Source organism: Pediculus humanus, genomic scaffold (genome assembly GCF_000006295.1).
Source record: "Pediculus humanus corporis 1103172107444 genomic scaffold, whole genome shotgun sequence".
NCBI classification, from domain to species: Eukaryota; Metazoa; Arthropoda; class Insecta; order Psocodea; family Pediculidae; genus Pediculus; species Pediculus humanus.
Genome location: NW_002987065.1, coordinates 294,593 through 309,566, shown reverse-complemented (window position 1 = coordinate 309,566; position 14,974 = coordinate 294,593). Strand labels below are relative to the sequence as shown.

The 14,974-nt window shown below is 32.6% G+C and overlaps 1 protein-coding gene across 1 annotated transcript; it reads right to left on the bottom strand.

Annotated features, from left to right (window-relative positions):
* Positions 1–3,493: 3,493 nt before the first annotated feature.
* Phum_PHUM091660 (tyrosine protein kinase, putative) lies at positions 3,494–14,498 on the bottom strand (the record flags this gene model as incomplete). The annotated part of the gene is made up of 12 exons (XM_002423839.1): positions 3,494–4,028; positions 4,146–4,466; positions 4,548–5,683; positions 5,764–5,962; positions 6,446–6,658; positions 6,751–6,904; positions 6,991–7,381; positions 7,474–7,772; positions 7,910–8,175; positions 10,059–10,178; positions 12,894–13,134; positions 14,408–14,498. 12 exons carry the CDS (start codon positions 14,496–14,498, stop codon positions 3,494–3,496), a joined length of 3,966 nt encoding a protein of 1,321 aa, XP_002423884.1.
* Positions 14,499–14,974: the final 476 nt, after the last annotated feature.

Here is a 14,974-nt window from a genome sequence, read left to right as displayed (position 1 = left end):
TTAATAATAAAAAAAAACGTATTTATTATTATTATATTAAATTAGTAATCATTTAAATAATTAATTTAAACATTTTCAATATATATATATATATATATATATATATATATATTTATTTATTTATTTATATTTCCGTTAAATATTTATTATTAATAATAATAATAATAATAATATTTTGTCATTTAATTTAAAAACGATTAATTTACATTTTATTATTATTATTATTATTTATTAAACAAAATTTTTCTTTCTCCTCCTTATAAATGATATGTTTTCAATTATAGAATAATAATAATAATAATAATAATAATAATAATAACAATTTTTAATTAAAATATTTTTATAAATAAAAAATACAATTTAATAATTTATTTATTATTAATAAATAATAGTAATAATAATAATGGCACAATACCTTTAAACATTATACGAACCGAAAAAATAATGAAGAGGAAAACGATATAAATTTTTTTTATTAATAATAATAATAATAATAAAACTACCCCATTTTTTTATTAACTATTAAAAACAGAAACGATCAATCAATCAATCAATCAATCATTACGGAAAAAAATTTTTTAAAAAAGTTTGGAATTTTTTTTTTTTATTTGTTCAAATATTTCATTCGGTTTCGATATTAAAAAATTATTATTATTATTATTATTATTCATAATCGATTTGTTTTTATCAACATACGATAAGAACAATAAATGATTAATAATAATAATAATATTTATGAAAAATGAACGAACGAATGAATTGAATGAATGAATGAATGAATGAATTCAGGTACTTTATTTGACAATATTATTTACATTTTTTTTTCATATTTAATAAATACTATTTAAAAATTTATTTATTATACACTCGCGTTTTAATTTATGTACATAAATTTATTTATTTATTTATGTATGTATTGTTTTATCAAATTGTTATCATTTAATTAAAAAAAAAAAAAAAAACGGTTGGGGATTTACATATACAATATAACGGCAGTGTAATTTTTTTTTTATTAGTGTTAAACAGACATAAAAAGACAAACCGGAAACGGAAATTAAAAAAACCCGGGAAAACTTTTTTAAATTTTTTTTTCTCCCTTTTTTTTAAAAATTCATTTATTAAATAAATAATAATAATAATAAAAATACTTTTTTATGTTTTTTCTACATAATCTGACGTGGCTTCATACCTGAGATATAATATTGCAAAATAATAATAATAATAATAATAGTAGTAAAATTTTAATTGTTTTTTAAAAATAAAAAAAATAGTTGGTACCTGTCGTATAAATAAATTAATAATAATAATAATAATTTTTTTTTCTCTTGCATTGTTTGTCGTGTTAACGGAATCCTCCCCTCTCCTCGCCTCGCCTACCCGTCCCCTCCTCGTTCCCTCTCACGTGTTACCACCTTCATACGAAATTTTTTTTTGTTTTCCCTGTTTTTCATTTAGTTTTAAGAAAATTATTTATTATTATTATTATTAGTAGTACTATTATTATTATTAATGTAAAATTATGTAAAAAAAAAATGTTTATAAATACCCCCCCCTCCCAAAAAAAAAGGGACTACGATTATTATTATTATTATTATTATTATTATTTATTAAATTCTTTCAAATTTTTTTTTTTTTTTTCTGTTTTAACTAATTTTAAACTAATTAATTAATTACATGATAATAATAATAATAAAAGTCTCTTCTCTCTTACATATAAAATAAAATCAATATGTCGTCGTTTTTTTTTTTTTTTTTATTTATCTCACGACACTGATTATTATTATTATTATTATTATTATTATTATTATTATTATTATTATTATTATTATTTTTAATAATATTTTATGTCTTTTTTTTTTTTTTTATTAAAAAATAAAACGTCCCGCGAATTCGTACGATAAAAAATGAATGAATGAACAAACAAACAAACGAAAAAAAAAAAAAAAACCCTTCGTTTTATTTATTATCATTATTATTATTATTGTTAAATAATTGTTACGGGGATAAAACTATCGATAATGATGATTTTTGTTTTTGTTTTTGTTTTTTTTTTTAAATTTTGAATTTTTATTTTCCCGCCATTTTTCTTTTTAAATTTTTTTTTTAATGTCAAAAATAAAACGCGCCAAAATTAATTAATAAAAAAATTAAAATAAAACTTCAAAAAAAAAATAATTCTACGGAAATTTCAAAACTATAATGATGATGATAATAATGATGATAATAATGATAATAATAATGATAATAATAATAATAATAATAATAATAATGATAATGATAGTTTTTTTTAACGAACTGAAATTTAAATTTCATTTTAAAAGAAAAAAAAAAACTTCGCACAAATTTTTTTTTTTTTTTTTTTTTTTTCGTTTCTTTTCTGACTGCAACGGTCATAATAATAATAATAATAATGATAATAATTGGGGAAGTAATAACGGTGATAATAATAATGATGATGATGATGATGATGATGATGAAGACATCATAATTAAAATAATAATAATAATAAATAATAATTTTTTTTTTCTTAAAATTTAAAAGAACAACAACAACAACAAAAACATCATCGTCATCATTATCATCGACAAACATAATTTTGGTTGTTGTTGTTTTTCATTTATTTATTTATTTATTAACGTAATAAAAAAAAAAAGAGCGAGGATATAATAATAATAATAATAATAATAATAAAATTTTTTTTTCGTTTCTCACCGACAAGTGTGAAAACTACGTCGAATTACGCACGAAATAAAATAATAATAATAATAATAATAATGATGATAGTAAATTTATTTAAATGTTTTTGACACTTGACGTTTTTCTCTTTTCATTTTATTTCGATATATATATATATATATATTTGTTTGTTTGTTTGTTTCATAAACATATTTTTATATTTGTTACAAATAAATACGAGGAAAAATAACATTTGAGCGATTTTTTTTCTTCTTTTTTTCCTTTTTTCTATTTTTCTTTTCTAACTAATTATTTTTAAAAAATTATTATTATTATTTACACGTAAAACTTTTATAAATGGTAATCAAAGTCACGAAAGAAAATAAGAAAATAAAAACATAATCTATGTTTTCTTTTACGACTATCTATGAAACTTGTTTAGTTTTGTTTTGTTTGTTTGTTTTCCATACAGTCGATAAAACAAAAACAAAAACAGAAAGAAAAAAATAGACAAATAGAATTAGAAAGAAAAAAAGAAAAAACGAGGATATTAATTAATATTGCTAATATTTTGTGTGGATTCCTTTGGTTTCGAATTATGGCTTTAACAGGTTCCAACTGTTAAACCTGAATATTTTTTTTTCCAACGTCGTCCACGTGACCCGTTGATCAATTTCACCGATTCATTTCTCTCCGGGTTATGAAAAAAAACGAAGGGTTCGTAAGACGTCGATTTTATTCGATCCGTGTCGGAAACGATTTGCCTCTCGTTTCTCGTTCTTATTCTCTCCTGTCACCCCCGGTGACCATCAAAGTGTCAAAGAACCGACGTTTGATGTTCGTGCGACGACAAACACTCGTCGCAGGATTCGCTCTTGTGAATCGTCACGAGTTTTCCGAGTCCCGCCGTTATAGATGACGATCTCGATGAACCGTCGTGATTACCACCCGACGTCGACGATGGATTCAATAGCGGCATCCACGGACACGTACCCGTTTGAGCCGCGTATCCGTTTGGGAAAAACACGGAGGAAGGTTCGTCGAAATCCGACAAGACCGAAGTCGGCGGTACCGCCGGCGGCGGTGAGGGTTCCGAATCCTGGGACAAAGATTGATTCCTCGTCTCTCCCGCGCTTTCCTCGTATTTCGCATTTAATGTCAGAGAAAATTTTCTTAAACTTTTTGGTAAATTCAATTCCAACTGTCCCGTGTCTTCGAATTCTACCGACGATATGGGAACGTCCAAGCATGGAGATATTAACCTGGGATTATTAGCGAGAAATTCGACTATTTCCGATGCCTGAGGCCTTTTCTTATACTCTAAATTCCAGCACGATTTTATCAGGCACTCGCTAAAGGGAATGAGAGAGAGAGAGAGAGAAAGAAAAAAAAAAAAATTTTTTTTAAAACCCAAAAAAAAAGAGATAAAGAGAGAGAGAGAGAGATAGAAAATCTTTATTTTTACTTACAGCTGTGGCTTTATCCCACTCGGAATCGTTATCGTGTTTCCTTTATTGACGTGCTTGACGACTTCATTGTTGCTGAGACCTTGAAATGGAAAACTCCCGAAGGTTATTATTTCGTACAGGAGTACTCCGAACGACCAAACATCCGAACTGGGAGTGAATATTCCCAATGCCAAACTCTCAGGTGCCATCCACCTCACAGGCATCATTCCCTTTCTCGTAAACTTGTAATAATCGTTTTCGAACATCGATCTCGTCATACCGAAATCTCCTATCTTGACGACCCTCGCGTAGTTGATCAAACAATTCCTACACGCTATATCTCTGAAAAGGATAAACAACAAAAATTCCATTAAACCCTTTTCGAGTTTTTCCTCCAAAAAGAAACCGAAAGAACTTTCGTACCTGTGAACGTATTTCAACTGTGCCAAATAACTCAATCCTCTGGCAACGTCCAAAGCCATGGCAGTCAATTTTTTACTCGATATCTCATCTGATTCTTCGTGAATTTTTTTATTATTGACGAGGTGTCGACGTGCGAGAAGAAAAGTTTTCAAATCTCCGTACAACATGAATTCCATGACGGTGTACACGGGCTCTTGTTTCGTGCACACTCCCAACAATTTCACTATGTTTTTGTGATCGAATTTTTTCATGACTTCGGCTTCGCTTAAAAAGTCTAATTTTTGTTCCGTCGTTGAATTGACTTTGAGAGCTTTGACGGCAGCCGCGACCCAACCTTTGTCGCTGAAATAAGCTTCTCCACCGTACACGGTTCCGAAAGCTCCCTCACCCAATTTACGATTGATGACCAATCTGTCTCTCGGAATTTCCCATTTATCCGAATCCAAATTCGGAGCGAGGAGATCGAATCCGAGGGATTTCATGAGCTCTTGAGTTTTTTGAATTTTTTGCATTTTTTTGTCGTACCTGTGCTTGATGATGATGAAAGCAATTATCACTAAAATTCCAAATAAACTTATGCCCATGACGTTGGCAACGACTACGGCCACGCTGCAATCGACGTTCATCAGATCCGCCAAAGCTTGCAATATGCACGTTTCCGCTCCGTCCCCCGGTTGTTTACCGTCCAAAGTGAGCCAAACAATTGCGGACACGTTCAATTCGAACCTGTGATCGGTGACGGAACCCGAAGAATTCGGATGAAAGGATCCGACGATTCGAGTCTTGTTGTTAACCCATTGAACGATGTCTATGACCGTCATTCGGGAAGCTCCCGAAACGAATTTTATCCTACCGGAAACTCCGTTGAAATCCGTATTTTGAATTATTTCTACAAACTGTTCCGTGTATTTCTCCGAATGAAGTTGAGCAACGGCAAACGGATCCATTTGATAAAGTTTATCAATGGCCAAAGCGTAGACCCAAACGGCATCGTATGCGAATCCGCCATAATCCGACGGGAAAGCCGTTTCGTTTGCGTATTTTTCTCTCCATTCTCCCACCGTTATGTTTTCTTGCATTATGGCATCATCCGGAGCGTAGTAAGAATGAGCGAGGGAAAAATAACCGTTGATGGCCTGGAATCGATCGCCAATCACAACAACATGAAAACGCCAAAAACTCCAAAACAAAAAAATTTTCAAAAAATAATTTTTACCTCAATCATTTGCGCCGTCGAACATTCGACTCTTTCGTTAACGTTAAGAGTCGGATTTATTTCGTCCGTGTTGTACCAATTTTGATTGAGCCACTGTGGTAAAAACCAAACGTAACCTTCGACAGCCGTCATTTTAAGCTGATAAGCAGCGCACATGACCGATCTCGCGGCTGGGTCGTACACGTCAGCGATAATTATTCTAAAGAAAACAAAAAAAAAAAAAAAATACTCAATATGGAAAACGTTAAACCGCCGTTTTTTTTTTTTTTCTGCCTACGAATTTATCAAAAACTACCTCCGCCGCCAACACCGCCGCCGCCGCGAGTTCAAGGTCAAACACACATTAAGATAGTATAAAACGTTTCGCGGCGTACAAAACAAAAAAAAAAAAAAAAAAAAAAAAATTACCTTTTCCTACAATTCCTTTTTCACAACGACCGGATGTAATTAATAAATTATCAATTACAATAAATAATTCCTTACGCGTATTACAAACAATCACGTGTTTGTTCGTTTGTTTGTTTGCTTCCTTTTATTAATCAATCTTCTATTCGTATTTTCTTAACCGTTATTAAATTATCGAACGAACGCGCCATAACGTTTTTTCTTTCCCCCCCCCCCGCTAACGCTTTTCAAAACGCGCGAAAAAAAAAGGAAACGGAAATAGTTTGCAGCATCTAACCTGGCACTTTTAGATTTGAGATCTTCCAAATAGGATTTCATAGTGTGATTGACTCTGATCCTTGGAAATTTGCTGTTGGCCACGAATGTAAAATTATAATTACTCAACAAGTTGACCAAATGTGGAAGGTATTCCGTGTATTTTTGACCGTCTTCCGTTATCGATGATATCCGCTTCCATCCTAATCGTTTCAATAAATTCAAATAGACTAGACTGCGTTGACGAGAGAGAGAGAGAAAATAAAAATTCGTTATTTCTTTTAGATTTTGAAAAATTCCCACGGGAATTCGAAGAGTCATACTCACTTGTATTCCTGATTTTCTCCGATCGTTCGAAAAAAATATGGATATTTCGACCTGTCTGAAAAAATTGTACCTTCCGCGCTGTAACTGATTGCGACGGTACGAAAATATTTACAGGCACCGATGAGGGATTCGACCGTATCCGAACAAGCCGGACCTGAAAGGAAAATTTTTTGTTTGGACATCATAAACATCGCCTCCTTCGTTACAATCCGATGAGGTTCCAACAAAAGGGATACCAACCTAAAATCCCGATGAGCTTTTGATACTCGTTCTTTTCTAAAACAGTCTCGATAAATTTATTCATGACGACATCCGTGTTACACTGTCCGTCGTGTTTTTGTATAACGAGAGTTATATCTCTGAGAATGGACGTGTTTCGATTAATGGCGTCGACCGCCATTTCCGCAGCATCCGCGACTCCAGCTCCGTTGTAAGAAGATCCGCTGAACGGGAATATCCCGAGGATTTTCAATTCGTTGTTGTCTCTCACTTGCGTCCAATGTTTCCACGTGCTCTGATGCGTTTTCATCCAATTGCAAGCAATGTCTTGATGAGACAGACTCAAATTCGCGAGGTAATCTTTCAGTAGTCCACGATATTGAGAATCACTAAAGTACATGTCGTTCACCGCCTGAGAAGAAGAAAAAAAAAAAAAAATAATAATAATAATAAAAATCTAATTATAAACATCGAAATTGTGCAAGGGCGGAACTCAATACTCACTTCCCACGCTTGTCGGGCTCCTTGAGCCAACGTTCTCGACGTTGATTTGACCAGTCTCTGTAATTCGTAATTGCATCCGGGCGTTAATGGTTTTTCATTTTGACACGGTGGAAAAACGACGGAAACGAATTCACCGGAAGCTGTGATTATGCTCGGAGTCCACGAAAGTATCACCACCGGTTGATCTTTTCTATTTTCTATCAATCGACTCGTGACATTTTTCAAATTCGGTCCCAACCAAATAACGCTCACGAACAAATCCAATGATTTTATGTCCTCTATGACGAATTTCGTCACGTCTGAAAAATAATGATGATAATTTTCTCATTAAATCTAATTTAATAATGTGCACCCATGCACGCACTCACGCACTCACTCACGCACTCATCTTTTCTCGTTACATTTTCCATGCAAGATTAAAAGCAACAAAACAAACCGTAATGTCCGGCGAATAACATGGCACACGGTGAACGACCTTTTCTGCTCTGACATTTTTCCATAACGAAAACTCCATCTTCGCATATCGGAGACGGACAGAAATAATTTTTCGTTTCCGGATCTATGGCAAATTCGCGAATTTCCGTTTCCAAAATCGTTTCGTCGACGCCGTATTTTTGCGCCAATTCTTTATTTTGAAAAACTTTCCAGTGAATGCTGTCCAAAGCGCTGTTTGAAAATTTTTTAGGTATGAACCATCCGAACCTAAGGAGAAACAAAAAAAAAAAAAAAAAAAAACTCCTTTTATAAAATCGCCCCCCTCTTTTTTTTTGGGGGATTGACCCTAAACGCTTCCAGCTTATCCAAGAAGGAGGTTGACTCGCGGTCAACTCTTATCTATAACGACCCGTCGCGTTGTATTATTATTATTATTATCATCATCATCATTATTATTATTATTTGTGCGTGTAAATATAACAACAAAAGAGAACGTAATTTTTACACTCAATTTAACACGAAAAAACACATTTCGTACGAATCGGTGAGTAAATACTCAAATTTAAAAATAATATTAATAATAACAACAACAACAACAACAACTCGTAACGATAATGATAATAATTGTTTTGTTTTGTTTTTTAATGTGTGTACGCCATTTAAATTTAACACGCGAGTGTGCGTGCGTATGCGTGTGCGTACGATGATGATTACGTAATCTAATCCATCTTCAACCTGATTAAAAAAAAAAAAAAAAAAAAAAAAATTTTTCCCTCCATCACTTCTCGAGAAAGAATTTTTGAAACTAGGAACGAACGTTTCAACTACTCCTCTTTCCGTTTCCGTTTTTTATAATTCCCGCCTTTTTTTTTTTTTTTTAAATTAGTGTTAAATTCAACAAAAAAAAAAAAAAAAAAGATAAACAATTTAATGTGGTTTTTTTAGTAATTGTTAACGCATCATTGCAATTATATCGTCATCGTCGTCGTCGGCGCCAACGACGCCATCGCCATTTAATAAACGCCAGGTATTGTTGTTGTTTTTTTTTTTTTTTAACTCTCATCTCATCTCTCAAACAAAAACAATCATTAAATAATAATAATAATAAATGATAAGAAATAATAATAATAATAATAATAATAATAGTAAATTTAACGTCGTTTGTTTTCTGCGTTTTTTTTTTTTTTTTTTGTAAAATTATTTTTATTTTTTAAAAAATACAAAAAAAAAAAAAAAAACGTTTTTGTATAATTTGGCACGCACTCCCTTCGTGACGAAGACGACATTTTGAAAAAGATTTCGTAGGGTTAAAATTATAATGATGAGATATATGATGCGAAAAACAAAAAAAAAAAAAAAAAAAAAAAAGAAAAGAAAATCTTGCGAAATCTTCAACGAAAATCCCCCTAACTCCTCCCTTCACCCCCCCCCATCTCTCCTCCCTATTTTCTCCCCTTCTCGGTCTATCATTTTTTTAACGCAATTTATGACTTTTACGTGACTTTCGAAAGCATTATTATTATTATTATTATTAAATGGAAAAAAAATCTACGAGTCGTATATGTCGGGGGAGGTGGGGGGAGCTTTTTTTTTTTTTTATAAACAACGAAAAAAAACGAACTGGAAATATTTTTTGTTACGAACCGCGACGACACGACACCGATGTAAAAAGGAAAAAAAAAAAAAAAAACTCCAGTGATAATTTTTTCAATGGAAACAAGTGAATGACGTCACGGGAAACGGAAACGCATCAGAAAGTTTTTACTTCCACGATTACCACAGGTTCACGACAACCACTCACCCCTATCGTATTTTTTTCTAACGGTTATTATATCCCGTCATACGTGGGGTTTAATTTCAAAATCTTCACGACAGCCTCCCCCCCTTCCCTTTCCCCGGGAAAATAATAATAATAATAATAATAAAGGATTTTTCTACGAGTTTTCCCCCTCCCCCTCCGGATTTGTGATTGACGTGTCGTACGAATCTCATTTGAATATACATCGCGAATTTAAATCACGAATTATTATTCATAAATGCGCTAATAAATCCGTGCGAATATAAAATTATTATTATTATTATTTTTTGATATTCACCGGAAACCGAAACAAAAAAAAAAAAATTATTATTATTATCATTTTTCTTCTTACCTTCCGGGTGGCGCCACCGATCCCAATTGCGGCGGTAATTTTTTCTTCTGGTAAATTTCTTCTTTTAAACTTTCGTACGTCGTTATCCATATTTCCAAATTTATGGCGGCTACCGGACATCTGGAAAAAAAAACAAAAAAAATTTATTTCTCTTCTCTTTCTCTCTCTCTCTCACTCACTTTAACTGTTTCTCTCTCTCTCTCTCTCTCTCTTCCCCCTTCCCCCTTAAATTCCGTGAACGTAACGAAAATCGACCTTTTAACTTTTTTTTTTTTTTACAAAACGGCTAAAATTCGTTAAAAAATTTCCTTTTTGAACTTTGAACTTTGATTTCTTCTGGTTTTTTTTTTTTTTTTTTTTTGATGACTAGAACTCCGAACTCAATTACAAAATTTTATTGGGGGGGGGGAGGAGGGGAGAGAAACAAAAATTATTATTATTATTATTAATCGAAAGTAATAATTCACACGCCTTCTCAAGTTATTCAACACCGATAATGTACGCCATCACTGCTGCTTCGGTTACGTGCGATTACGGGGGGGGGGGCGGAAACGTGGAAATAGACAAAATAAAAATCTATATTTTCTACCACCGATTCCATTCATTATTATTATTATTATTATCATTGCTATTTTTTATTAAGAATAAATGATGACGTCGTGATCGTCTCTCTCTCTCTCTTTTGTTCTCTTTAGATTTAAAAAACCTAAATTAGGGTATTCGCAAAACGTGGTCAATCAACTCTCCCTCCCTCCCTCCCCCTCTCTCTCTCTCTCTCTCTCTACCTGGCTCATTCGGGTTATGAGAGAAAATAATTTTTTTTATTATTACAAAATCATCGAGTTTAAATTTAAAAATGATAATAATAATGATAATAAATAATTGATTTTGTGGTCCTTTGTGAGGTTTCGACTCCGATTACGAATCATAAATCTCACCGTACTTTTATTTGTTCTTCGGTTAATCAATCTTTCATAAAAAAAATTGTTACGTGAATAATTGTGTGTGTGTGGCACGAACGACGATGGCGGTGGCGGTGGCAATGGCGATGGTGGCGACGGCTACGACGATGAAGATGATAACAACCATAAAATCTTTTCTTTTTTTTTTCTATTCGGATATATTCGATTAATGAGAATTCGAAACGTGTAATACACGTGTGATGCACGCACGAACGAAGGAAATAATTTTCATTCTCTATGATTATTCGCAATAATTGCAATATGCGCGTAAAAATAATAATAATAATAATAATAAGTTTTTTAAAAAAATTTTTTAGTCTGCTTTTTATTGTTATCCATAGTCGTTGTATGCGTTTCGTAATGATTTTTGTGATCTACGTGCCTGATCGAGAGTAGGCCCGATCTTAAAGAAAGCCGGTAACGAATTTCCCCTCCCCTCTCCCCTCTCTCTCTTTTTCTCTCTCATACTCTCACACTCTCTCTCTAAATCTCTATCTTTCTTTCACTCCTTTTTCCTTTTTCTTCTTTTTTTTTTAACCTTTTCCGACTCTATGAAATTTTCAACGATATTTCCCCCCCCCCCACACGTTCTCTCTCTCTCTCTCACTCTCATCACGTTTAATTGTATAAATAAAATACTCTCCCCCATTTTAAAATATATACATTTTTTTCTTTCAATTTCCGGTTTTCGAAATCTCATCGTTTTACTTTTTTTTTTTTTTTTTTTTTTTTTTTACAAAACTTTGTTGTTTCGACGCGGACATCTACCTTAACAGAAAATTTTTTCCCAGAATTTTGTGGCAGCCATTTTGTCGGCAACAAGGAGACAAACGAAAGTGGAAAATTATCCGCGAGGCGCTAAATTCGAAAACCCTACTACTACTACTAATAATAATAATCAAATTTACAGTGCAAAACAAATTTTGTTAAATATATAATGGACACCATTTTTTTTTATTTATACTTATAATTACGTAGAGAATAATTTCTCCCCTCCCCTTCCCTCCCACCGTCAAGCGTTTATGCATTTATGCTTTCTCTCTCTCTCCCTCTCCCATTTAAGAACGGCTCCTTTTTACGTTCGATCCAAAATATAAAACTGACTCATTATTATTATTATTATCATCATCATCATCAGTTATCAAAATACGTACATATATATAAATATATCTATCGGATTCACCTGCATTGCCAACTGACGTGATGATGATGATGTGCATATCGCGAATGACGAAATCCCGTTCGGTCGCGGTCACAGACGACGACGTATGTGCCTATCAAGCAAATTATTTTATTCCACTTTTTATTATTATTATTATTATTAAAAATTTCTCGGAAGTTTTATTTTGATTTCTCCAGTCGAAACCGATTTCCTGGAAATTAACATTTTCCGATAAAAATAAAAAAGGTGTGCTAACGATTCCGAGAAAATCATATGGAAAAGTAGAACAAACGAAATCACACACGCACGCACACACACCCTTCAATCGACCCGTACCGTGGCAAAAAAAAAAGGAAATATCTGGAAACGCGATTTTGCGATTCATTATTATTATTATCATTCGTGTGCTGGGTCACGTGATGCAACAGACGACGCAATTACAACCATATTTATTTATTTTGATCGTTTTCGCGACTACTACTACTACTACTATAATTAAACTACAAATTTTTCAAGAATAATTTTCGTTTCCGACGAAACCAGAGAGAGAGAGAGAGAAGTAAAACAAACGAAGAGTTTTAAATGACAAAACAAACAAACAAACAAACAAACAATGTGACTCATTAGGTAGAGATGGCGAGCCTAAAACACTTCAATAAACACTCGAAAAGTATTTAACGTATCAGACTTTTATTATTCACAGTCACTCACCTTAGGGTATCGTTGTAGTACGAATGATAGTAGGCCCTCTTGTCTTGTAATCGGCTGAGGGCCAACGTCGAATTAAAATAATCTTTCCTTTGAACGATTTCCACGGAATCGTAACCGATAACTTCGTCTAGAAATATTTTAAATATGTTGGACGTTATATTATGAGCGATTCTTTCCGATGACTCGATGATGATGCTGCATCTTTTACCATCGACCGTGTAAAACCATTTCGGATTCACTTCTGAAAAACAAAACAAAACACAAGGTAAATAATTAAATAAATAAGTGGAGGGAAAAAAAAAAAAAAACGCACGGACGCGGAATTGCAACGCTTATCATCGATACAACAAACAAACAAACAAACAAACAGGCAGACAGACAGACATTTTTAAATATTTACTAAAAAAAAAAAAAAAAATTGTTTTCCGATATCAATAACCTACGCTCGCGTGGGCAAATAATCCTAAAACAAATTTTTTTTTTTTTTTTTATTGTCGCAAATAATATACTTGGCATTGAACGGGCTAAATATTGGAATTTTCGACGACGATGATGACGTCGACGACGACGATGACGTAGAAAGGAAAAAAAAATGTCATTAAATTTTTAAATCAAATCCGTTAAAAGTAAAAAAAAAAAAAAAAAAAAACGGCGGTTCTCGAAGGGACCTCATAAAAAAACAATTAAATAAAAATTTTCCCGCCAAAAAATTTTCTGGAATTTTCTTTCATTCCCGCATGTTATTATTTATAACCGTTATATTGACTGACCATTTTACACACCCACGCTTACGCGATAAATATATACGCGCGCACGCACGCACGCGTGAATAAAACGTGGTTGCTACTACTATCACGGATATTTTTAAAATTTTTCTTTTATTATTTTTCATACGTCATCATCTCAGAGGAAAATCTTTGTCCGATGATGATGAGGAAAGGGGGGCGGAGGCGAGAAATACAAAAATTATTTTAAAAAAACGTTTGAAAACGTGTGTACTACGAAAGGGGGTTTACGCATTTACGCATTTCGAGAGGGGGGAAAAGGTCTTCGAATTGCGATAAAACATAATGCGATGATAATAATAATAATAATAATGATGATGAAATTATTTCACGACCGACGGTGTGCCTGACGTTCGAACTCTCCGCATATAAACGGACAACAATTTAAATTAATCAATCAATCAATAAATCGAACGATTCGTTCGTTCTTTCGTTAATTCATTCAATCATTCAATCATACATTCGTTAATTCATTGTCATTCGATTAGGGATTATTAATAGATTTCGATAATCAATCAATTATTTTGCAAAAAAATTTTTTTTTTTTTTTTTTTTTAAATGGGGAATGGGGTGATCTCGTCGTTTTCAAAAAAGGTAAATTACGATTGATTAATCAATTTAAAAAAATTTTTGATGGGGGGGTGGGTGGGATGCGGGAAAAATCACAAAATGATGATGATGACGACGAGACAATAGATTTAAAAAAACATTAAAGAAACAAACACCTACCAGGTAAATGAGTCAAACATTTTCCGGATCCGAATCCAAAAAGCATCGACGCCAAATGACATAGAAATAATACCTTTTGAGGTAACAGCATTTTCCATTAGGCTTCATGTGCCTGAAAAACAAAAACAAACAAAAAAAAAATGACATTGACAATTTTTTCTTTTTGGTAGTATCATCAGCATGCGCACATTCAATCATCACCTATTTTTTTTTTTTTTTGGGGAGGAGAGGGAGACAAATGTTTCATTTTATTCGACACCAATAAAGGTGACTCCCCATCCCCTCCCCGACGTTCGAACGAACGTAATAAATAAAAACAATTTCTATTTTTTTACACCTTGACTGACATTGACATAATCGGAACCCCAGACGACAGACAGGAGGAGAAAGGCAGACAGAGAGAGAGAGAGAGAGAGAAAAGGACAAACAATTAGAAATTGTATCTAAATGCAAAACGAGGCGCCGCAAAGACGACGACAGAATCGCCTACTTTTATTTGTCTTTGTTTATTATTATTATTATTATTATTTTATTTACCTTTAAATGTAAAAGGGAGCGAAAGGATTT